Source organism: Salvelinus alpinus, chromosome 33 (genome assembly GCF_045679555.1).
Source record: "Salvelinus alpinus chromosome 33, SLU_Salpinus.1, whole genome shotgun sequence".
Taxonomy (NCBI): domain Eukaryota; kingdom Metazoa; phylum Chordata; class Actinopteri; order Salmoniformes; family Salmonidae; genus Salvelinus; species Salvelinus alpinus.
In genome coordinates this window covers 23,477,904-23,504,910 of record NC_092118.1, presented here as the reverse complement: position 1 = coordinate 23,504,910, position 27,007 = coordinate 23,477,904, and the positions used below count along the sequence as shown (strand labels likewise).

Below are 27,007 nucleotides of genomic sequence, written 5' to 3'. Positions count from 1 at the left end.
CTGCCCTCTGTACCAAGACAACAGGCTGCCCCCTGTACCAAGACAACAAGCTGCCCCCTGTACCAAGACAACAGGCTGCCCCCTGTACCAAGACAACAGGCTGCCCTCTGTACCAAGACAACAGGCTGCCCTCTGTACCAAGACAACAGGCTGCCCTCTGTACCAAGACAACAGGCTGCCCTCTGTACCAAGACAACAGGCTGCCCCCTGTACCAAGACAACAGGCTGCCCCCTGTACCAAGACAACAGGCTGCCCCCTGTACCAAGACAACAGGCTGCCCCCTGTACCAAGACAACAGGCTGCCCCCTGTACCAAGACAACTGGCTGCCCCCTGTACCAAGACAACAGGCTGCCCTCTGTACCAAGACAACAGGCTGCCCCCTGTACCAAGACAACAGGCTGCCCTCTGTACCAAGACAACAGGCTGCCTTCTGTACCAAGACAACAGGCTGCCCTCTGTACCAAGACAACAGGCTGCCCTCTGTACCAAGACAACAGGCTGCCCCCTGTACCAAGACAACAGGCTGCCCCCTGTACCAAGACAACAGGCTGCCCTCTGTACCAAGACAACAGGCTGCCCTCTGTACCAAGACAACAGGCTGCCCCCTGTACCAAGACAACAGGCTGCCCCCTGTACCAAGACAACAGGCTGCCCTCTGTACCAAGACAACAGGCTGCCCCCTGTACCAAGACAACAGGCTGCCCCCTGTACCAAGACAACAGGCTGCCCTCTGTACCAAGACAACAGGCTGCCCTCTGTACCAAGACAACAGGCTGCCCTCTGTACCAAGACAACAGGCTGCCCTCTGTACCAAGACAAGTTGGTCCTCATCTCTTTCTTGTCTCTACTGTATTGTATTGTCTCTACTGTATTGTCTTGCCTCTACTGTATTGTATTGTCTCTACTGTATTGTATTATCTCTACTGTATTGTATTGTCTCTACTGTATTGTCTCTACTGTATTGTATTGTCTCTACTGTATTGTATTGTCTCTACTGTGTTGTATTGTCTCTACTGTATTGTATTGTCTCTACTGTATTGTATTGGCTCTACTGTATTGTATTGTCTCTACTGTATTGTATTGTCTCTACTGTATTGTATTGTCTCTACTGTATTGTAGTGTCTCTACTGTATTGTATTGTCTCTACTGTATTGTATTGTCTCTACTGTATTACATTGTCTCTACTGTATTGTCTTGTCTTGTCTCTACTGTATTGTATTGTCTCTACTGTATTGTATTGTCTCTACTGTATTGTAGTGTCTCTACTGTATTACATTGTCTCTACTGTATTGTATTGTTTCTACTGTATTGTCTTGTCTCTACTGTATTGTCTTGTCTCTACTGTGTTGTTTTGTCTCTACTGTATTGTATTGTCTCTACTGTATTGTATTGTCTCTACTGTATTGTATTGTCTCTACTGTATTGTATTGTCTCTACTGTATGGTATTGTCTCTACTGTATGGTCTTGTCTCTACTGTATGGTCTTGTCTCTACTGTATTGTATTGTCTCTACTGTATTGTCTTGTCTCTACTGTATTGTCTTGTCTCTACTGTATTGTCTTGTCTCTACTGTATTGTCTTGTCTCTTCTGTGTTGTCTTGTCTCTACTGTATTGTATTGTCTCTACTGTATTGTATTGTCTCTACTGTATTGTCTTGTCTCCACTGTATTGTCTTGTCCCTACTGTATTGTAGTGTCTCTACTGTATTGTATTGTCTCTACTGTATTGTCTTGTCTCTACTGTATTCTCTTGTCTCTACTGTATTGTCTTGTCTCTACTGTATTGTCTTGTCTCCACTGTATTGTCTTGTCCCTACTGTATTGTCTTGTCTCTACTGTATTGTCTTGTCTCTACTGTATTGTAGTGTCTCTACTGTATTGTCTTGTCTCTACTGTATTGTATTGTCTCTACTGTATTGTCTTGTCTCTACTGTATTGTCTTGTCTCTACTGTATTGTCTTGTCTCTACGGTATTGTCTCTACTGTATTGTATTGTCTCTACTGTATTGTATTGTCTCTACTGTGTTGTATTGTCTCTACTGTATTGTATTGTCTCTACTGTATTGTATTGGCTCTACTGTATTGCATTGTCTCTACTGTATTGTCTCTACTGTATTGTATTGTCTCTACTGTGTTGTATTGTCTCTACTGTATTGTATTGTCTCTACTGTATTGTATTGGCTCTACTGTATTGCATTGTCGCTACTGTATTGTCTCTACTGTATTGTATTGTCTCTACTGTATTGTCTTGTCTCTACTGTATTGTATTGTTTCTACTGTATTGTCTTGTCTCTACTGTATAGTATTGTTTCTACTGTATTGTATTGTCTCTACTGTATTGTATTGTCTCTACTGTATTGTATTGTCTCTACTGTATTGTCTCTACTGTATTGTATTGTTTCTACTGTATTGTCTCTACTGTATTGTATTGTTTCTACTGTATTGTCTTGTCTCTACTGTATTGTAGTGTCTCTACTGTATTGTATTGTTTCTACTGTATTGTCTTGTCTCTACTGTATTGTATTGTCTCTACTGTATTGTATTGTTTCTACTGTATTGTCTTGTCTCTACTGTATTGTAGTGTCTCTACTGTATTGTATTGTTTCTACTGTATTGTCTTGTCTCTTCTGTATTGTATTGTCTCTACTGTATTGTCTTGTCTCTACTGTATTGTATTGTCTCTACTGTATTGTATTGTCTCTACTGTATTGTCTTGTCTCTACTGTATTGTCTCTACTGTATTGTATTGTTTCTACTGTATTGTCTCTACTGTATTGTATTGTTTCTACTGTATTGTCTTGTCTCTACTGTATTGTAGTGTCTCTACTGTATTGTCTTGTCTCTACTGTATTGTATTGTCTCTACTGTATTGTCTTGTCTCTACTGTATTGTCTTGTCTCTACTGTATTGTCTCTACTGTATTGTATTGTTTCTACTGTATTGTCTCTACTGTATTGTATTGTTTCTACTGTATTGTCTTGTCTCTACTGTATTGTAGTGCCTCTACTGTATTGTCTTGTCTCTACTGTATTGTATTGTCTCTACTGTATTGTCTTGTCTCTACTGTATTGTCTTGTCTCTACTGTATTGTCTTGTCTCTACGGTATTGTCTCTACTGTATTGTATTGTCTCTACTGTATTGTATTGTCTCTACTGTGTTGTATTGTCTCTACTGTATTGTATTGGCTCTACTGTATTGCATTGTCTCTACTGTATTGTCTCTACTGTATTGTATTGTCTCTACTGTGTTGTATTGTCTCTACTGTGTTGTATTGTCTCTACTGTATTGTATTGTCTCTACTGTATTGTATTGGCTCTACTGTATTGCATTGTCTCTACTGTATTGTCTCTACTGTATTGTATTGTCTTTACTGTATTGTATTGTCTCTACTGTATTGTCTTGTCTCTACTGTATTGTCTTGTCTCTACTGTATTGTCTTGTCTCTACTGTATTGTATTGTTTCTACTGTATTGTCTTGTCTCTACTGTATTGTATTGTCTCTACTGTATTGTATTGTCTCTACTGTATTGTATTGTTTCTACTGTATTGTATTGTCTCTACTGTATTGTATTGTTTCTGCTGTATTGTCTTGTCTCTACTGTATTGTATTGTCTCTACTGTATTGTATTGTTTCTACTGTATTGTCTTGTCTCTACTGTATTGTCTTGTCTCTACTGTATTGTCCTGTCTCTACTGTATTGTCTCTACTGTATTGTATTGTTTCTACTGTATTGTCTTGTCTCTACTGTATTGTATTGTCTCTACTGTATTGTCTCTACTGTATTGTCTTGTCTCTACTGTATTGTATTGTTTCTACTGTATTGTCTTGTCTTGTCTCTACTGTATTGTATTGTCTCTACTGTATTTTCTCACTGGAACTAGTTCTAATCTAAATGCTTAAACTGAACGTTGATTACATTTTTAAAAGATTTCCAGTAAGCTGATTTGGACAGTGAATCTTGTTAAAACAATTATAATTGGCCAAAATGTTTTTTTAGAAGACTGTTGGTAAAACATAACATTGAATGCCTAAAATTGATTTGACATCAGATGATCTATGTTTGACTTGACCTGAGCAATGTCTTCCCTGTACATCAGCATCACCACCGCATACTACATATGTCTTTTGTTGGCCTGGTTTCGTGTAAAATTCATTTTCTTCCTCTAAATTAAAACATAGATAAAACTTTTATTGGGCGGTGCAGTATAGGACAGCGGCGGTGTTTGTCTGAGCGGCCTGCTGACAAAGAGGCAGTTTCCTGCATATTGCATGGCTCTTAACAGCGGTGGGGCCAAGCCAGCCCGTTAACGTGTCTCCTCACATCCCGTTTGCAACGGGAGACGGAGAGCCGAGGGATGCCTCCTCACTACATGAAGCAGCCTGGTTCCCCACTTCTAATGTGTTGTGACATTCTGGGAGCGCTTCCTCTTTCTCCCCCCCTGCCTCGGGCTGCTGGGGTTGGGGCCGGATCAGGAGCCAGTCTGGCCCAGGATGTCCCATGAGCAGGCAGGTTGGAGGATGGGCAGGTGATCCTGTGCTCAATCCTCTCCCCTCAGCCCTCATGCTCAAGAAGAACATGCCAGACTGACACTGGAGGAGACAGACAGCAAAGTCTTGTTGTTCACCACCCCATTCAGCATTCACCTTTTCAGACGCCTGCCTCTTTTAAACGTCACAAAGTAGGGCAGAAAACATCAACCAAACGAGCGACTAAATAAATGATAAGAGAAAAACAAGCGAGCCATGGTTGCTGGGAGGGGAGTCGGGCCTTGGAGCCTGTGGATAAAAGGCACTTTGTAGGGGTGCGATTTGTTCTGTCCAATACCCACATCTCCCTCTCTTGGCCCCCTTCGCTTTCTTCTAATCAAGCAGTCTCTAATTTGGGTTCCAAGTCCAGCACCAGGGAAAAGAAGGAGGCTTGTTACTTTGAAGAGTCCCGGGTGAGTAACGCAGATAAAAGATTCAGGCACAAAAAAAGGAGAAAAGGAACGGGGGTGAAAAAGAGAAAAAAATCACAAGGCACCCTATTCTGTCCCTTCCTTTGGTTAGGACAGCTGAGCCATTATGACCCAATCTGAATGCCTTTTTTTACACCAGAACACTGCAATTTCTTTGTCCCTCCATCAGTCAGCTATTGTGGATCCTCCCATATGCTGCCAGTCCATCCTAAGTAAATGAAGACTTGTCTAAATGCTGCAATTGTTCCGGGCTGTGTCCGGACACACACTGCACATAGCTAGCATGCCTGGCGTGCTGAAGGCAGGAGCTGTTCAGTGCTGCTCATCCACATGAGAAAAGGTAACACCGCTGGCTGAATGCACTGCACAGACACACACACATACAGCACACACACACACACACACACACACACACACACACACACACACACACACACACACACACACACACACACACACACACACACACACACACACACACACACACACACACACACACACACACACACACACACACACACACACACAGTACACACAGGGTGATGATTCGGTAGCGCTGGTGTGTTCAGCACAATACAATTTGTAACACTAATATGAACTCAGTAGTCCTCTGACCCCATGTTCATGTCTTCTAAAGAAGAAGAAAATACAAAGATACAATTGAATTACTGCTAATGGAATCTAGTACTGCTTCCTGTAGCCTTGCAATGAAAGAATTTTTCGGGGCAAAGACCTTGCTCCAAAAGCAATTAAATCCTCATTTTGAATCAACACAAACACACGTTTGCACATACAAACACAAACAAATACACACAACAACAGAATGTTTACCAGTAAAAATCATGGTGCGGATGACTATGCCTTTCAAATACCATGCATATATTAATGTTGTCAGTAAATCTACATTAATATTATACATTGTGACTGATAAACAAAATCTTTGTCTTGTGTAGCCTAAATAATCCATAGGATAAAACAGCTGGCTATGAGCCTGCTAAGCAAGCACAACCAGAGACAACAAAAGGGTATTTGACGAGCTACAGAGATTTGACTTAAGCTGAACTATGTTTTAGGCTTGTATATACGCTTGTTCAGAAACGCTCTAAGGCCATATGTGTTTCAAGTAAAAACGGTATCAAAGTATCTGGGGGCCCTAGTCAGAACGAACAGAGACAATATGAGTAGCAGCTGTTTTACCTGGCCTGCTGCCTCTGTGATGATATAAAACTGTTCATCCTGCCAATAAACCATCATTAATAAGCATGAGTAAGGACTCACCAACATGTCAGGCTATGGCAGCCTGGACTATCAATCCTCACAGCCTTAGATACTGGACTACATGGCCATGAATTTCCCATGGAGAGTTATCCATCAGCAGGGAACTGCTAGAAACAGACACCTTCAAAAAACACTGGGAAGTGTTTATTATGCTGATGTGAGTATACTGTACTAAACTCATTTGGTGTGTGTGTGTGTGTGTGTGTGTGTGTGTGTGTGTGTGTGTGTGTGTGTGTGTGTGTGTGTGTGTGTGTGTGTGTGTGTGTGTGTGTGTGTGTGTGTGTGTGTGTGTGTGTGTGTGTGTGTGTGTGTGTGTGTGTGTGTGTGTGTGCGTGCGTGCGTGTGTTTGTGGGGGGGTGTTGCACACCATCCTTGTGTTAATTCTATATCCCTATATAGACATAATTTCTGCATCTATAGCAACGTCTCCCCAAGTGTTTAACATATATTTTCTAAATATAAAAAATAAAAAAATGTTTTGATTGACACGCCAAGTGGTTAATAATAAAAGCGTACTTCATCGGCCTGACGTTCACACTGAACATTAACGCGGGCTAATAATATAACGACGGAAGAGGCATGCCTCTTCAGTGTAATTATGCTAATGTGAAAGCCTCAGCACTCCACTGTGTATCAATGGCATCGGACGAGGTACTTCATCAGAGCTCGACGATAGCAGCCTTACAGACCTGAACAGATAAGACTGAACACTGATAACAGACTGCTATCTTCACAGAGGGAACTATTATCCCACCCAGAGACGAGACAGTTCAGTCTGTGTTTTCAATAGGAACCATTATCAAAGCAGAGGATGAACTGTAATAAAACTGATCTGTAGAGGGCTGACCACACTGGGAAGTCATGTGACAAAGCTTGAAGCACACAACGAGGTACACTAGATTTTCTCCATCATCCAGTCATCCCTCATGACGTGTATGGTAATGACCTCTCCTGCTTTCATGTAAGGAGAAGCACTTCTAGTCCAGGTTTATTATAAAATGATACAAACACTGATCAACTTTCAGGGCCTCCCTCCCTCACATCAGAGTTGTCTAGAGAACGACAAAAGGAGCTCTCTGTCTGAACAATGGTCAGGAAAACCTTGGAACGGAAGGGAATGTGTGGTTTCTTGCATTGAACCAATTCACTGGTCTTGGCTATAACTTCATGCATCTACACTGGTTTATTTAGAACCATGATCTGAGGGATTGCATCTCATGTTCTTTTCTTTCACGAATGTTGTCCTTGATTTCTAAAGATGTAGACTGTATGTGTGTGTATGTACGTGCACGTGCATGTGTGTGTATGTGTGTGTGTGTGTGTGTGGGGGGGGGGGGGGGTACGTGCGTATGTGCGTGCGTGTGTGTGCGCATATATGTGTGTTGTGTCTCCGTGGCTGGTGGTAGATCAGCAGAGTGGCTGGTGGTAGATCAGCAGAGTGGCTGGTGGTAGATCAACAGAGTGGCTGGTGGTAGATCAGCAGAGTGGCTGGTGGTAGATCAGCAGAGTGGCTGGTGGTAGATCAGCAGAGTGGCTGGTGGTAGATCAGCAGAGTGGCTGGTGGTAGATCAGCAGAGTGGCTGGTGGTAGATCAGCAGAGTGGCTGGTGGTAGATCAGCAGAGTGGCTGGTGGTAGATCAGCAGAGTGGCTGGTGGTAGATCAACAGAGTGGCTGGTGGTAGATCAACAGAGTGGCTGGTGGTAGATCAGCAGAGTGGCTGGTGGTAGATCAGCAGAGTGGCTGGTGGTAGATCAACAGAGTGGCTGGTGGTAGATCAGCAGAGTGGCTGGTGGTAGATCAACAGAGTGGCTGGTGGTAGATCAACAGAGTGGCTGGTGGTAGATCAGCAGAGTGGCTGGTGGTAGATCAACAGAGTGGCTGGTGGTAGATCAACAGAGTGGCTGGTGGTAGATCAGCAGAGTGGCTGGTGGTAGATCAGCAGAGTGGCTGGTGGTAGATCAGCAGAGTGGCTGGTGGTAGATCAGCAGAGTGGCTGGTGGTAGATCAACAGAGTGGCTGGTGGTAGATCAGCAGAGTGGCTGGTGGTAGATCAACAGAGTGGCTGGTGGTAGATCAACAGAGTGGCTGGTGGTAGATCAGCAGAGTGGCTGGTGGTAGATCAACAGAGTGGCTGGTGGTAGATCAGCAGAGTGGCTGGTGGTAGATCAACAGAGTGGCTGGTGGTAGATCAGCAGACTGGTTGGTGGTAGATCAGCAGAGTGGCTGGTGGTAGATCAGCAGAGTGGCTGGTGGTAGATCAGCAGAGTGGCTGGTGGTAGATCAGCAGAGTGGCTGGTGGTAGATCAGCAGAGTGGCTGGTGGTAGATCAGCAGAGTGGCTGGTGGTAGATCAGCAGAGTGGCTGGTGGTATATCAACAGAGTGGCTGGTGGTAGATCAGCAGAGTGGCTGGTGGTAGATCAGCAGAGTGGCTGGTGGTAGATCAACAGAGTGGCTGGTGGTAGATCAGCAGAGTGGCTGGTGGTAGATCAGCAGAGTGGCTGGTGGTAGATCAGCAGAGTGGCTGGTGGTATATCACCAGAGTGGCTGGTGGTAGATCAGCAGAGTGGCTGGTGGTAGATCAGCAGAGTGGCTGGTGGTATATCACCAGAGTGGCTGGTGGTAGATCAGCAGAGTGGCTGGTGGTAGATCAGCAGAGTGGCTGGTGGTATATCACCAGAGTGGCTGGTGGTAGATCAGCAGAGTGGCTGGTGGTAGATCAGCAGAGTGGCTGGTGGTATATCACCAGAGTGGCTGGTGGTAGATCAGCAGAGTGGCTGGTGGTAGATCAGCAGAGTGGCTGGTGGTAGATCAACAGAGTGGCTGGTGGTAGATCAACAGAGTGGCTGGTGGTAGATCAGCAGAGTGGCTGGTGGTAGATCAACAGAGTGGCTGGTGGTAGATCAACAGAGTGGCTGGTGGTAGATCAACAGAGTGGCTGGTGGTAGATCAGCAGAGTGGCTGGTGGTAGATCAGCAGAGTGGCTGGTGGTAGATCAGCAGAGTGGCTGGTGGTAGATCAACAGAGTGGCTGGTGGTAGATCAGCAGAGTGGCTGGTGGTAGATCAACAGAGTGGCTGGTGGTAGATCAGCAGAGTGGCTGGTGGTAGATCAGCAGAGTGGCTGGTGGTAGATCAACAGAGTGGCTGGTGGTAGATCAGCAGAGTGGCTTGTGGTAGATCAGCAGAGTGGCTGGTGGTAGATCAGCAGAGTGGCTGGTGGTAGATCAACAGAGTGGCTGGTGGTAGATCAGCAGAGTGGCTGGTGGTAGATCAGCAGAGTGGCTGGTGGTAGATCAGCAGAGTGGCTGGTGGTAGATCAGCAGAGTGGCTCCGGAGCCGCAGCACTAGAGCAGCTGTAGGGGGAAATCCAGCGTGACATGTACTAACCTGGCCCAGCCATAGCAGCCAGTGCTTAAGCAGCATTACACGGCTGTGAGGATGTCATTTACTTTGCGGCCGGGAGACTGATAAATATTCCATTTACTACACTTCTGTAAGTGAGAGAGGTGTATATTTGTCAATCGTTAAAATAAGGATTGCTGGTGATTCCTGGTAGTAACTTAAGATATAAATTGATTATTGCATTCTTAATAATACCTGTGTGTCTGCCAACCAAGAATGAAGCTAATTATTTGTAGTAATAGTAAATATAATTTGGTAAATTAAATGTAAAAACACTGAAATTCGGGAGTTAAATGAACAATTATTTTAAGTGTCAAATGTATAAAAGTATGAAATGTGCAGCCAGTCATCCAGAGGCCCTGTCTGGTCAGGGAACCATCCCCATGCCTGGTTCCATGGCACAGGGCTTCTGCCCACACCAACACCAGCAGAGGCTGACCCAGACACCACCAAACCCACTCCTGTCTGCCTGTCTCCTCTCAAAACACAGAGCCAGGAGGGAGAAAGTGAGAGTGGACACACACACACACACACACACACATACAGGCGCACACACACATACAGGCGCACACACAGACAGACAGACAGACAGACAGACAGACAGACAGACAGACAGACAGACAGACAGACAGACAGACAGACAGACAGACAGACAGACAGACAGACAGACAGACAGACAGACAGACAGACAGACACAGACACACAGACACACAGACAGACAAGGTCTGCAGCCGACACCACAAGCTAAATTCCTCAATTCATTAAGGGAGAAAAACAGAGGGCATTAGGCCCATACATTCATTTCGCAAATGCAGTCTGAAGAATAATGATTTACGGTGTCTCATATTTCACCTGGGTACACAGGGCCAACAGAAGACTATTGAAGTGTTGGGAGAAAAATGCAAACTGTGGCACTTTTGAATTGGGGGAATTGGAGGGATATTTCAGTGTATGATGGGCTGAGATGGTCCCTCCCTCTGCTCTAAATAGAGGTTACATTATCAAACATACACAGCTCTCTCCTCAAAATACACATAGCTGTATAACACAGATTCACTAGGTCATTTAGTCTTCATGACAGTCACATTTACCACCTTACATTCAATTCCACTATGCAGCTATATATAATATTTCTCTGAGAGAATTTTTTAAATGTTTATGCACTGTTCATTAGTGACAGTTTAAGTTTTTACTAAAATGGCCATGTGTGAATATTTTGAAACAGAGAAACTAGGTGAAAGAAACACGAAACGACAATGTTATCCTGAGCCGATAAAAATCTGCTCCCACTAGAAAATATACTTGTGGTTCTGCGTGTATTTACAGATATAGTGTGGAATCTCCATTGGCATTCGCTCTCGACTTTATTGGAGCCATTAAGAATAAAGCTGAATGTTAAATTGAATAATCATGTTTTGAAGTAAACCCAGCTGGCTGAACAACCCCAGCTCTGTGTGCACACAGTAGTCCTCTGTCGGGATGGGAGAAGCGAGGCCAGGTAGGAGCAGCATCAAATCAGTCTCAGCTAGGGCCCTGCTCGGCCCCGCTCCTCGCTCTCCCCTTAAAGAGCTTCTACTTATCTGCCTGCCACAGGACTGTCAATGTGCACCCCGCCACTGTCATGTAGACAGCATTCACAAATTGATTATGAAAGTGCAAGAGGCTTGATTTTCGTTTATATAGAATTCAAGCTGCCATTTTAACACAAATGTACAATGCTGAGCTTCATTTTTGTATCAAACCTTCCGAGATAATGAATGCAGTTTGTGTTCCAATTGAACTACCACATTTTTTTATTCAGTTGAATAAATGCTTTGCTGTTTTTTCCCCGGGGGGCTGGGGACACTGGATGTCTACAGGGAAAGTTAAACAGTCCTGCAGTGTGTGGGTCTCAAAGGCCCTGATTGAGTATAAATGAAAGCCACACTGCACAGGGAGAACTTATTTGACCAAGCCTTTCCCCCATAAACCTGTATTCACATTCCAATGGAATTTACATTAAATACATGCACATCACCTGAATTCTTCAACTGACATATGTGAGGCACGGAGTGAGGCTAGCTAAAATCACTGTGGTTTTCCTCCAAAGTATGTCTTATTGCATAAAGGAGGGTAGTGATGTAATGATCCAATTAAATTAAACAACCACAATAGGCACCTCCCCATCATTGACCATTTAAAAAGATTTACAAACATAAACAGTACAGCCAGAATAAAGGACAGGAGTACTGGAACATACTATAGTGTATGAGATCTCTCTGCCGTTGTGGCACAGCTTCTACAGAAAGAGATTCTCTTTGAAGGACCATAATTAAAACAGCCTCATGTCTGAGCAGCCATGTCCCAGGTCTCTCTCTCTATCTTTCTTTCTCTGTGCTCTCTCTCTCCTCTCCCTCTCTGCTCTATCTTGCTCCCCCACCCCACCCTCTCTGCTCCTTTCTGTGGTTTGGACGTCCTCCAGGCCACCTCCCTCTCTTGCTCTGTGGTTTTGTTCAGGAGATCTCATCTCCCTTCTCACCGTTCCTCATGATTGACAGCTAAGCTCAGGTATGAAAACAAACAGTTACCTCTGGAATCGGCTTGTGAAAAGCAATCCACCACTAATACTCCTTCACAAACCGTTCCCTCCCTCTCTCTTCCTGCAGCTGTTAATCTCTCACAGTTTAAAGGACAAGGCTGATAAACATCTGACATCATTACACCCAAATCATTCTATTCTCTATGTCTCTGTTAAGCATACTTCCTATCCTGTATTGATGGAAACAGCTCAAATTGACTCCATTTTACTGGAAGTACCAGTATCAGTTTAACCACAGACCCATTCTAGCGTAGGAAACCACATGACAATACACTATAACTATGTACGTGAGGCACTAAATGCTTGGTTGCGTTGAACTGGGTGTAAGATAAAGGAAAGCCAACCTCAGATGCTTTGATACCATTGTTTTGTTTACTGTACTTTGTGTTTTACCCCAAGAGCATAATGTAGTCTGGGCATGTTTGAACACAACTGCATAGTGTAAAAGAATGCAGTTCTATTCATTGGTGAAGTGAAGCCTTCGGTCAAATTCTGTTCCACCTATTGTCTTCTCCTGTGTGATAATTCTACTGCGAGTCTTAACCCAGCAGATTCCTCTTGCAGCTACAACAATACGACAAGGTGCCATCCATGACAGGTTCATAAGGTGGAAAATATGGAAAGCAGTTGAGCAAAAACTACAGAGACTTTTTGATTCTCTACCGCTAACTCAAAGGCAGCCTTGTGAGGAAAAAAAATACAAATTACCAGTCTTTCAGTTCAAAAGGGGCAGAATTTTATATTTCACTTATTTATCTTTGAACATCAAAAGCAATCTTTTGTAACAACGGAACAATGCCACAAAGGATGTAGTCTAGGTAGAATGTACAATGCCATTGGTTCCGGATTCAATGTCCGCTGAGTAGAGAACGAGTATCAAGGCCACTGAGGCAGTAGGTAGCTTTTATGGATGTTAGCCTTTATCCAGCACTGTCCTCCGTTAATTTAAACCTACAGGCATGCTTACCCTTTGTATTGATTTTAACCTAACAATTAATACAGCCTCTGATTCATCATAACACTTTAGATCGTAATCAGAAGGTGTTTTCTGCTTGGTGCCTTTGTTTGTGTTTTAATTAGGAGGACCTTGTGTGTCTCCAACCCTGGGCTTCTTTTTAATTGGCAGTATTTACATCAGGCAGACTTCAAACGCAGAAAGATACATTTGTAAGGGGGAGCACAAAGCAGTCCTTTGAAATGTCTACAGTCATATGAAATGGCAGGCTAATTAAAAACCTTAGACAGCCTACCGGTGTGATATGAAAAGTAGTTATATTTCTAAGTCTATTGTTCACTGTGTCTCCCTGCATGTGAGTCAACAAAGGCCACAGTGGGCATTATCAGGCTCCCGCGCTACCTGTTTACACCGCTGTGGAATAACCTCACCCTTACCATTTATCAAACAGAAAAATGCCCTGTAATTTAAATAGATCTGCTTTCAAAAGGCTAAATCACTTTAAACATTTGCTCCACTGCACTTTGATCTACAGGGTCAGCTACAATGAATCTGGTTTACCAAGACATGATTCATATTTCAGCTCATTAAGGTTATTGACCATGAATATACTTATTACAACATGCAATAGTTTTAGTCTTCCCCGGCACACAGAGAAAATGTCATCCCATAATTAAAACCAAGGACAACTATTATTTATGATTGCCAACCATATGATAAAAAGAGCTATTAAAGTGGGAGTACATCATAAAGAACTGCTAAACATGTGCAGTGCACGCGCTAGCAGAATGCTACTTTCACATGTCTTTGAATAGTTCTGATGATTACAATGGTGCATGATGAGCAGAGCAGCATCGTCTCTGTTTAGCTAAAATGACATGGATATATAGATATGAGAATATTCTTGTAAATATTAATAATACAATCATTAATATACACCTTTTTGTGTTGCGAGGTACAGGCTTGAGAGTATGGGGGTTGGCAGGGAAGCGAGTGATAAAGAAAAGAAGGAGAGGTAGAGAGAGAGGTAGAGAGAGAGAGAGAGAGAGAGAGAGAGAGAGAGAGAGAGAGAGAGAGAGAGAGAGAGAGAGAGAGAGAGAGAGAGGGAGAGAGAGAGGTAGAGAGAGAGAGAGGTAGAGAGAGAGAGAGAGAGAGAGAGAGAGAGAGAGAGAGAGAGAGAGAGAGAGAGAGAGAGAGTTGGGAGCAGTGTCTCTAGTCTTATAGTTTTAAATAGCAGACACACGGACAACAGTCTCGTCTCTAACAGTAAACCACAGACACAAACAAAATGACAGACTGGGAAATGGGGTTGGAATTTAAAGAGAGGGCTCTGGACAGAGGCATTTTGACATAACAGATAAGGAAAGTGCAGAAAATAACTAGGGAAGGCAGCCAAGAGCTTTTGTCTAATTTCAGAGTGTAAGCCTGTTTCTTAGATTATGTATAGATTATGTATGTCTGATAGGAATAGAAGGATTTATTAATCTCACTTTAAGACACTCTTTACAAGAGAGCGCTGCGGTTGTGAGTGACCTCATCATCAAGCTTACCTTTGACTTCTCCCAGAAGATCACTAGTGTCGAGCCTGTCCATCTTCTCTTTCCAGTCTTTTGACAGAAGTGTTTCCATGCAACTGGATTCTGAAAGACATGGGAAAGAAAAGAGACCTTTTAAAATGCTTTCATTTTAAAATTCACTTCCCCAACGGATTTCTTTTAGGAAAAGGTACGTCAAATCCAAATTCAATTTATATGTTTTTAGATTTTTACGATAATATTTTGAAGGTTCCAATTTCATTCATATAATTTCAGTTTTAATTGAATTACTGGTATTTGTATAACAATGAAAATGAGCCTGAACTTTTTTTTCTCATAACAACATGGAGGTGGAGGAAATATCTTTCTAAAGAGAGGAGTGTCAGTTCCTCACGCATGCCTCAGCACTCCAGTAATACTAACACAACTAACACACCCATCAACACTCCTTGTCAAATCTAGCTGTGTATGTTAATACACACATACACACTAAAGGTGTCTTGTCCCCAACGGTCAAAATAAAATATTGACAGCTTCTTGGTTAAAACAAGACAATGTCACTTGTCATTCAGAATTAATATTATTAATTACAACTAAAAACCATTCACTTCTTTCCCAACTGTATAGCTCTAATTACTGATGGTAGATTAAAACACATTCACTCTCGAGCACCCATTGAAGACGGTAAAAGGTGAGACAGATAGATGGGGTGAGAGAGGGGGGAGACAGACAGTATAGCCATGGTAAGGGCAGAGACAGTGCAGAGACATTAAGAAGGAGGTAAGGGGTGAGACAGGGTGTGTCCGAGCGTTCTCACAGCCGCCAGTGATGAAAACAATTAACATTTGTCCGGCTGACAATGAATCAGTGGAGGAATGGCTGGAATCTGCCATGCTGTCGCTGGGGTAGCTGATAAAGAACACACTGCTGGCCCAGCCGACCCGGGCCTCGCCGGTCCCCGCACTGTGCAGAGGTCAGCCTGTTCCCATCAAACACCACCCACCCCCGTCTCTCCTCCCATCCCCTCCACAAGTCAAACTGCAGGCTCCCAGGCACGCTGCCCCCCGTCTGAACTGCACTAAGACAGCCAGGCCACTATACCAAGATCCAGGATTAGCACTGAGCAGGGCCCTGCTGTCTGTCTGTCTGTCTGTCTGTCTGTCTGTCTGTCTGTCTGTCTGTCTGTCTGTCTGTCTGTCTGTCTGTCTGTCTGTCTGTCTGTCTGTCTGTCTGTCTGTCTGTCTGTCTGTCTGTCTGTCTGTCTGTCTGTCTGTCTGTCTGTCTGTCTGTCTGTCTATCTATCTATCTATCTATCTATCTATCTATCTGTCTGTCTCCTACTCACAAAGTGGTGCTGCCACCGTGGACTTACCCACCAGCTGATGCCTGACTTACCCATGAGAGCAGTCCTAGATCTCCTCTCATACCTTCATACTGCTGGTTAAGGCTTGATAGATAGTTAAAACCGCATGTCAACTGTTCCGGAATGATGTCTACTCTCTAGTAAATATAGAACCATGCTGCTGCTGTTTCTAAGTCGGGCTCCGTGTTAACTGACATGACTGTTCCTGAAAACAGGAGCCCTAAACAGATTGTCTTCAAGTGCCATGTTGCCTGAAGATGACATCATGGGGTGTAAGACAGGGTTTGTTCACTCTGAAAGGGAGTAAAGGGCAAACAGCAAAAGCAGACATTGTTGCAGTTCACAGAAAGCCCTGGGGCTCCATCAGGAATGGCTTAACCACTCTCCTGACAATGGCTCATTTGTGGTCTCATTCTGCCAACTAAAGGGTACAATTCATAAGAACATACTTCTGGATGCCTTCAGGGATTGTCTTAGGCGTGCTTTGTGTTTTCAGGTTATTGTACTCATCACGTGCTCTGGAGGCAGTGGAACGTACAGACTACAATTATCATCTAGATCAAGATCTGTTGTGTAAAGATGTAGCATTACACAAAACATTTGATATTTAATTTGATTGTTCATGTTTCAGATATATTAATTTACATTATACTGTACAAAATAGGAGACATGAGAGAGAGAGAGAGAGAGAGAGAGAGAGAGAGAGAGAGAGAGAGAGAGAGAGAGAGAGAGAGAGAGAGAGAGAGAGAGAGAGAGAGAGAGAGAGAGAGAGAGAGTAGAAGCCTGGGTCTGTACTTTGTCAATGGTAGGTTACGGGGGGACTCTTTGGGGAGATTCACCTACTGCTCACCTCTTGGCCACAGTACAGTAGACTATATGATCACAGACATTGACCCTTTCTCTCTCAGCTCATTCACTGTCAAGCCACTAACACCTCTGTCTGATCACAGCCAAATTATATTGTTCCTCAAAAGAACAGACATGGAAACAACCAGACATTCACAGCCCAGTAAGCTGTACAACATCAGAAAGTCATACAGATGGGCCCAAAACAGCACAGAAGAATACCAGAAAGCAACCTGTAACCAAAATATCCAAACACTCTTAGATAACTTTCTGGATACCACATTCACTCACAGTAAAGAAGGCATCAATCTATCAGTACAAAACATCAACTATATATTCAGGCAAACGGCAAAAGAAGCACAATTGAAATTGATTAAAAACAAAACAAAAAAGATCACAGATGACAACTGGTTTGATGCAGATTGTAAAATTATAAGGAAAGAAATTAGAACACTATCCAAACAAAAGCACAGAGACCCAAATAATGGTGAATTACGCCTTCATTACTGTGAGACTTTAAAACTCTATAAACGTACACTCAGAACCAAAAAAGCACAGTACAACAGCAAGCAGCTGACACTAATTGAGGAGTCCATAAACACAAACAACTTCTGGCAAAATTGGAAAAAATTTAATAAAATCTAAACAAGAGGAATTAGCGATACAAAATGGTGACATATGGACAACCCATTTTAAAACACTCTACAACACCGTTCAAATTGACACAAACGCAGAACAACGCCAAATTCCTGACCAGGGGCTCTATAAGAAACTTCAGGCTCTCAAATTGGAAAAAGCATGTGGACCTGATGGCATGCTAAATGAGAAGCTCAAACTCACTAGTGCAAAATTTCAATTGGCTATATTAAAACTGTTTAATTTGATCCTGAGAGTAGGTTATTTCCCTGACATCTGGAATCAAGGACTCATAACCCCAATCTTTAAAAATGGAGACAAATTTGCCCCTAACAATTACAGAGGCATTTGTGTGAACAGTAACCTGGGGAAGGTTTTCTGTAGTATTATAAATGTAAGAGTTCTAAACTTCCTTAACTTCTTGAGAATACAGGGGGTGCTATTTTTCCATTAGCATAATTTGCTCTACAGATTAAACTGCCTCTTATTCAATTATTGCTCTTACTATATGCATATAAATAATACCATTGGAAAGAAAACAATCTCTAGTTTCTAAAACCGTTTCAATTTTGTCTCTGAGTGATACAGAAGTCATTTGACAGCACTTTCCATGACCAAGAAGAAAAAAGCAAGATGTGTATGCCAGCTTCAACGCTCTGCCTATATATGGTCGTGCCCCCTATGACCCGAAACACACCTCATTGGCCTTCCTCTGGGTGTCAAGAGGACGTCAGAGGAAAAATATCTTGTTTATCTGGGACTGACGTGAAATGAGAGCTAATTCTTTGGCGTGACCGACAACTTCCGGTTGTCTAAATCGTGCGACTTGTAGCTGCGATTGTCTTCTGTTGTGCGGCCATTATGGATGAAAACTATCTCCGTCTCGAAGTTTGTTTGATACATGTGACCAGATCATCGTAATGTATGTTTTTTCAATATAGTTTAATCAGATTATTTGAATTTTTTCGGGAGTTTTGTGGTGTTCCGTTGTCTGATTTTATTTACGTTTGAGAGATCCGTGCCACTCGACCAGTACCTGTGCTAAATGGAGTGGGAAAGGAACAATTCTGAACGGAACCAACGACTCATCTTGACAAAGGACACTTTGATCAACATTCTGATGAAAGATCAGCCATAGTAAGACCCAATTTACGATGTTATATCATATCTGTTGTGCATGTGAACTGGCCGTGGGCGCCTAGCCGAATCTGCCTGGTATAGCTATGCTAATTTAGCGCTACATTTTGTTTTCGTTATAAAACATTTAATAAATCTGAAATATTGTTTGGATTCACCAGATGTTGGGCTTTCAATATCTGTACGCTGTGTATTTTTCTGAAATGTTTTAAGATGAGTAATTCGTTATATGACGTTGGTCTCTGTAATTGTTCTGGCTGGGTCAGCACTATTTCAGATTGCAGCTGCAATGTAGAACTGTGATTTATACCTGAAAAATGCACATTTTTCAAAAAAAAAACTATGCTATACCATAAATATGTTATCAGACTGTCATCTTATGAAGTTGTTTCTTGGTTAGTGGCTATATATATTTTTATTTAGTCGAATTAGTGATAGCTACTGACGCAGGAAAAAGCTGTTGGGAGTAAAAAAATCGTGTCCTTTGCTAACGTGGTTAGCTAATTGATTTACATATTGTGTCTTCCCTGTAAAACATTTTAAAAAATCTGAAATGGTGGCTTTATTCACAAGACCTGTATCTTTCATCTGGTGTCTTGGACTTGTGATTTAATGATATTTAGATGCTACAAGTTACTTGTGACGCTATGCTAGCTATGCTACTCAGTGGGGGGGGGGGGGGTGGGGGGTGCTACCGGATCAGGGTTGGTGACTCGTGAGAAGTTTTAATAAGCACAATGTCTTGAGTAAAAGCCAAATTGGATTTATACCAAAACATCGCACAACTGATCATATTTACACCCTACACACCCTGATAGATAAACATGTCCACCAAAATAATACCAAAATATACGCTTGCTTTATCGACTTCCAAAAAGCATTTGATTATATTTGGCATACAGGACTGTTCTACAAAGTTATTGAAAGTGGTGTAGGGGGTAAAACATATGACATAATTAAATCAATGTATACTGGCAATACGTGCAGCATTAAAATTGGTAAGAAAAGAACAGAATTCTTTAACCAGGGGCGGGGCCTTCGTCAGGGTTGTAATCTGAGCCCTGCACTCTTCAATATTTACATCAATGAATTGGCCACTATTCTAGAAAAATCCTCAGCCCCTGGTGTTAGTCTCCACAATTCAGAGGTTAAATGCCTACTCTTCGCAGAGGACCTATGCCTGCTGTCACCCACAGCACATGGCCTACAGCAGAGCCTGGACCTGCTAGAGCAGTACTCCCAGACCTGGGCCCTGGCGTAAACCCCAAAAAGACTAAAATTATGATTTTTCCAGAGAAGATCCAGATCTCAGGGAATTAGACCAAAGTTCTCAATTGGTACAAAATATATAGAGTACTGCACACACTACAATTACTTAGTTTTAAAAATAAGCTCAACTGGACACCTTAATGAGGCAGTGAATGAACTGAGAGAGAAAGCACGCAGGGCATTCTACGCCATTAAAAAGCTAATTCAAATTGAAATACCTATTAAAATTGAACCAATTGCACTTTATGGCAGCGAGGTGTGGGGTCCACTTGCAAAACAAGATTTCATCAAATGGGACAAACACCCCATTGAAACCCTGCATGCAGAGTTCTGTAAGATTATCCTACATGTCCAGAGGAAAACTACAAACAATGCATGCAGGGCAGAATTAGGCCAATATCCACTAATAATAAAAACTCAAATAAGAGCAATTACGTTTTGGAAACATCTAAAATACAGTGACCCCCTCTCATATCACTACCAAGCCCTGCAATGCCAAGAGCTGAGCGAAGAAAAGAGTCCCCTCATCCAGCTGGTCCTGGGGCTGAGTTCACAAACCTGTTCTACTAACACACTGAAGCCTCAGGACCAGAACATCCAATCAATCAGGATAAACCAAATTACAACACACTCAAAACAAAACTATATTGCTTATTGGGAAACACAAGCACAAACACAAAGCAAAATGCAGTGCTATCTGGCCCTAAATCGACAGTACACTGTGGCTAAATATTTGACCATGGTTACTGATCAAAACCTTATAAAAAGAGAGAGAGAGAGAGAGAGAGAGAGAGAGAGAGAGAGAGAGAGAGAGAGAGAGAGAGAGAGAGAGAGAGAGAGAGAGAGAGAGAGAGAGAGAGAGAGAGAGAGAGAGAGAGAGAGAGAGAGAGAGAGAGAGAGATGGTTTGGATCACTCTCCCATTATTATCCTCTCTCTTCCTCTGACTGAGGAGATGTAAACAGTTTAGAAAGTACACAGCTGATGATTCCTTTTATCCGGGTGTAATGTCCTCACCCTTCACTGCCACAATCCAAACATGATACCTCACTATGAAAACACATCGAGTTCAGAGGGACTGGGAGGCTGGGAGTAATAGGGGCTCAATGGTTAGCCTGCCTCTGTTTAACGTTGGCTTTCAAAAAGATCAAGCGGAGTGGCCATTTTGTTTGATTGTCCACTTCCTCCGTGGCAGAGAGGCCAACAGGACATCACAGGCTCAGGTCATTATAACATTACTTCTGCTTTATTGACTTTCCAATCCCCAACTCACAGTTTGTCCCCTTGACCCAGGATGAGAGAGGAGCAGTGTGTGTGTGTGTGTGTGTGTGTGTGTGTGTGTGTGTGTGTGTGTGTGTGTGTGTGTGTGTGTGTGTGTGTGTGTGTGTGTGTGTGTGTGTGTGTGTGTGTGTGTGTGTGTGTGTGTGTGTGTGTGTGTGTGTGTGTGTGTGTGTGTGTGTGTGTGTTGACTCCCTGCTTCCCCGCCTGGCAGTGGAATCACAGACACACAGGGGTTGAGGGCAGGGGGAGTGACTGAGCTCCGCTCCTCTTCCATGGGCCTCACCCCTGGGTGAGCAAGCTTCCTCTCCCTCCCGGAGTTATCCCCATCAACACACTCCCCCAGATAACAGCCCTCCCTCAGTACAGATACACAACAACATCAGCACACTCCCCCAGATAACAGCCCTCCCTCAATACAGATACACAACAACAGCAACACACTCCCCCAGATAACAGCCCTCCCTCAATACAGATACACAACAACAGCAACACACTCCCCCAGATAACAGCCCTCCCTCAATACAGATACACAACAACAGCAACACACTCCCCCAGATAACAGCCCTCCCTCAATACAGATACACAACAACAGCAACACACTCCCCCAGATAACAGCCCTCCCTCAATACAGATACACAACAACAGCAACACACTCCTCTACCAACTCAGGCAGAAAGAACATGCTTTCTTTTACAGCACTGTGAAAGGGTTGTAAACACACAAACACTCACACAAACACTCACACAAACACACAAACACAGTTAATATATACACACATACTTTCACACAAACCCACACACAGATGTATGTACATACACACACATCACCACAGATGCTGCTCCAGCACTTGATCATTAAGGAATGCACCAACTGTTGTAGATAATATGGTGCCAGCTCCCATTCTACTCCACCCCTCCCACTTTCCCTCCTCCTCCTCCTCCTCCTCCTCCTCCTCCTCCTCCCCTCCCCTGAGAGTGGCCGCTCCCTGACTCCTCCATACTGCACCTCCATCCCCAACCCTGGGCCAGACACAGCCTGCCAAGCCCTCACACAAGACAGCCTACAGCTGGAATGTGCAAGAGAGCCTGCCTGCCTGCCTGCCTGCTTGCCTGCGCTTTCTCTTTTCCACCTGGGAGAGTGAATAATGGCCTGGATTAGTGTATAAAATAACTTAGAAACACCTTTCAATGCTCCAACAGCTTAGAACCAAATAGGCATACCCAAATGAAAATATTGCTGCTATAATTTTCATGCAGGCATACTTTAGGAAAACACACAAAATGACTCAGTCGTCTGGCTTATTTCACAGCAGTCTTAGAAATGCTAAACCATTTTTAGAGGAATTTAGATTAATAGTAGTGTGTGTATGTGTGTGCTGTTTTAATTTCTCAAATTCCTGTCCGTCTTCTCTGGAGAGATTAAACATGCCAATGGAAACACTGTGTTATATCAGAATAATAGTTAGTGTCATATTAAGATGTGAGCAGTAGGTGCACAGTGTCAATTTTTAGACAGCGCTTGTAACATATCATACAACTATCACACCTCATTGGTCTTGTAATCAAACCCAGATATGTTTCATAGGAAAAGGTAGAATATTCAAATCCAGGTTATTTATATTGAAGATCTTAAAACCAACACAATGTTTATATTGTATGTTGCATTGTGGCTGACAATATCAGTGGATTTCTGTCTATCTTTGTGGGGATAGAGATACCAAAGTCTGCAGAAAGTGGAATCATGTAGTTGGCTTGTCATTGAAAAACGCTTGAACAAGATAAATTAAGAGTCCCTTTGAGCTTATTTTCTATTTTCCTAAGAGGGATTCTTAAATATCTCCCTCTCTCTTTCTCCCTCTCTTCCTCCCTCTCTTTCTCCCTCTCTCCTCTGAGATAAAATGCTGTGCAGCTCTGGAGCAGCCCATTGAGACAGGATGAGAATGGAATGAAAACAATAGCTCTTATCAGACTCTTATTTACATTTTCCCAGCGTCCCCGCGGCAGACAGCTCAGCTTGTCACTGAGCCCGGCCAGCCCCACTGGACCCGTACCAACTTCCTCCGTCCTCCGGCCCCGCCGATACCACAGGCCCCTGGGGACCCTCGCCAGGCAGCAACCCCCACTGCTCTGCCACTAGCACAGATAGCAACATACGAGACAAAACTACTCCAGAATGTTTCCGGAATGTGTTCCCCTGGAGGAAGAAGTGGGGAGTGGGCCCAGCCCCCTAAGACTGTCTGTTCTTCCTCATTGTGTGTTCTCTAGGGCTTTACGGAGCTGGATACATGCCCCGCCCCATCTCAACTTCTTCCAAGTTTCTTGCCCATTTCCTAGCGGCACCCATGTTGCAATGTAAAGCTTGCCAATGACCTGATACTGCCAACTACAATATGTTTCTATCTACTATCTCCATTGTGATCTGGTACACAGCTTGTTCATGCAGCTATCCTGTAATCTGTCTGATGTGGGTGAAAAGTCAGAGGGATTGAGACACCTAGAGCAAAGATGAGCTGACTACATTAGACTTAGTCTTTCACTACATTCAAACATGAACTAATGGTGCTCATAAATCTGAACAAAGGGATGTTTCTGGGCTAGTGTTTGGTATAAACAGGGCTTTCAGCACCTGGCACTGAGCACTGCCAGAATCCCATGTTGAACAGAAACCACAACAGTGTAACCCTAAGAGGCAGGTAAGCACTGCTGACAATCTTACCTCCAGCCTCTTTAGAAGATCAAATAAATAAAAGCTCATCTCTCTGTCTCTCTCAAACATTTTAAAGCAACCGTTTATAAAGCTGAATTAGTGTTTTATTGAGCATATTGTAATAGGTTACTGTTAATAAAGTGAGTGCAAGCTGGTCATAAAGACTTCTGCATGTGCCAAGCTGAGGGAGAGTTGTTAACTAATGTATTGTTTTATTGCGGCCCTAAACAGAGTGGTTCAATCAGAGTGTCATCGGATGCACCGCACGGTTAAGTTCAAATCACCAAGAGGAAAACACAGACGGCACAAATAAATACACTAACTAGCAAATCAAACCTTGTCAATTTGGATTTGAAATGGTCCGTAAAAATAATATCTTAATGATTCATGATTCATGTTGTTATCTACTTGGGAAATGACTTTAACGATTGGCATTGGTCTATCAACCAAGAACACATTAAATAAAGCCACGCGAGGCACAATAAATAGGCAACCTCGTGTCTCATATCTTCTGTGTGTTTTATCATACAGTCGGAAGGATAGACAGAGTGAGTTGTACCCATAGGTCTTTTCCCAGGCATCATGAGACTGTGTTTTCCTCCCTGCGAGGGCAGTAGTCTCTGGGTGTCCTCCTGTCTGTCTCTCTGTCTCTCAGTGGGCCATGCCCGGTGGCCCTATGCCAACACATCTGTCCCTCCCTCCCTCCCTCCGCTCCGTGCCCTCACCACCCTGCCTGCCTGCAGCCTGCGGCCCACTCACTCACTCACACGCCTATTGTAATCCCTCAACAGGAAGAAGCGATTCCCCTCATCAATCCTCCTCAACACTGAGACCCACGCAGGACAGGGGGAGAGATCCTGAAGGATGACAACACAACACTGACCCGGCCAGGAATCCAGCCAGCATCCCACTCTCTGTCTGTCCACCAGGTCCCGCTATCACTGCTGCTGCTTCAACATACATACTGTAACAGCCACTGACAGTAGGCTTTATTTCTCAGACTATGATATTCTCTCTACAGATAATGTATGTGACTAGTGGCTGCTAGTGGAGTGTTTGTTTTGCTCTAAGTGACGGCTCATTGTGGTGGAGGATGGAGAGAGAGCTATCTGTGAGAGTCACAGCAGGCTGAGCATCAGCCCTGTATACAGTATTAGTGGTTAGAGCCTCTGACGGGAAACATGTCATTACTAAATCAATGATCAACTGACATTGGCCAAATAAATGATTTCCTCCTCAGTATGGCGGAGCCTTATAAACAGAGGCTGTGGGCTGGATGGAGGATAGCTTTTATTAAGGTCCCAGCGAGAGGCAGCGTTTTAGAGTAGGAGTGCTCTCAGTAAGCTAGCTAGAGGACTCGCTGAGTTGGAGGACACACTTGTACAAATAGTGGTAGTTAGGTTCATAATTATCTTCAGAGAACTTTTAGAGTGCTTTTAATAATATTGGCAAAAAGAAAGGCTCCTAGAATGAAAGCGTCAGGCTGAAGCTATACTGTAGATGTACAAATATGTCAAGGTTAGGAGAATAAAGCAGGTTGTGTTCAATTTGTTGAGGGCAACAAGTCAATTTGGTGAGGGCAACAAGTCAATTTGGTGAGGGCAACAAGTCAATTTGTTGAGGGCAACAAGTCAATTTGGTGAGGGCAACAAGTCAATTTGGTGAGGGCAACAAGTCAATTTGTTGAGGGCAACAAGTCAATTTGGTGAGGGCAACAAGTCAATTTGGTGAGGGCAACAAGTCAATTTGGTGAGGGCAACAAGTCAATTTGGTGAGGGCAACAAGTCAATTTGGTGAGGGCAACAAGTCAATTTGAAGCTATTCTTCTCCACTCTAAATGATAATACCTCATTCTATTATCTATTTAACTCAGGGCTGAATTTGTAACCCTGAGAATTGCTCAGTCAGATCCGGTCCTAGTCAGACAATACGAATCCCGTTCCCCAGTCTCTCCACTCCCCAATCTACCTCACTCTGTATGGACCCGTTCCCCAGTCTCTCCACTCCCCAATCTACCTCACTCTGTATGGACCCGTTCCCCAGTCTCTCCTCTCCCCAATCTACCTCACTCTGTATGGACCCGTTCCCCAGTCTCTCCTCTCCCCAATCTACCTCACTCTGTATGGACCCGTTCCCCAGTCTCTTCTCTCCCCAATCTACCTCACTCTGTATGGACCCGTTCCCCAGTCTCTCCTCTCCCCAATCTACCTCACTCTGTATGGACCCGTTCCCCAGTCTCTTCTCTCCCCAATCTACCTCACTCTGTATGGACCCGTTCCCATGTCTCTCCTCTCCCCAATCTATCTCACTCTGTATGGACCCGTTCCCCAGTCTCTTCTCTCCCCAATCTACCTCACTCTGTATGGACCCGTTCCCCAGTCTCTTCTCTCCCCAATCTACCTCACTCTGTATGGACCCGTTCCCATGTCTCTCCTCTCCCCAATCTACCTCACTCTGTATGGACCCGTTCCCCAGTCTCTCCTCTCCCCAATCTACCTCACTCTGTATGGACCCGTTCCCCAGTCTCTTCTCTCCCCAATCTACCTCACTCTGTATGGACCCGTTCCCCAGTCTCTTCTCTCCCCAATCTACCTCACTCTGTATGGACCCGTTCCCCAGTCTCTCCTCTCCCCAATCTACCTCACTCTGTATGGACCCGTTCCCCAGTCTCTCCTCTCCCCAATCTACCTCACTCTGTATGGACCCGTTCCCCAGTCTCTCCTCTCCCCAATCTACCTCACTCTGTATGGACCCGTTCCCCAGTCTCTTCTCTCCCCAATCTACCTCACTCTGTATGGACCCGTTCCCCAGTCTCTCCTCTCCCCAATCTACCTCACTCTGTATGGACCTGTTCCCCAGTTTCTACTCTCCCCAATCTACCTCACTCTGTATGGACCCGTTCCCCAGTCTCTTCTCTCCCCAATCTACCTCACTCTGTATGGACCCGTTCCCCAGTCTCTTCTCTCCCCAATCTACCTCACTCTGTATGGACCTGTTCCCCAGTTTCTACTCTCCCCAATCTACCTCACTCTGTATGGACCCGTTCCCCAGTCTCTTCTCT

General features: G+C 43.8%; 1 protein-coding gene across 18 annotated transcripts in view; it reads right to left on the bottom strand.

Annotated features, from left to right (window-relative positions):
- The window catches only part of sox6 (SRY-box transcription factor 6), a 235,787-nt gene that overhangs the window by 101,346 nt on the left and 107,434 nt on the right, over nt 1-27,007 (bottom strand). For 16 of the 18 annotated variants that reach the window (XM_071380895.1, XM_071380892.1, XM_071380897.1 and 13 more), the window contains one exon: nt 14,726-14,815. The exons of the other annotated variants lie outside the window; for them this stretch is intronic. In XM_071380895.1, the coding sequence (XP_071236996.1) occupies nt 14,726-14,815 (90 nt within the window). The remainder of the gene's footprint in view (nt 1-14,725; nt 14,816-27,007) is intronic. 18 annotated transcript variants of the gene reach the window in all.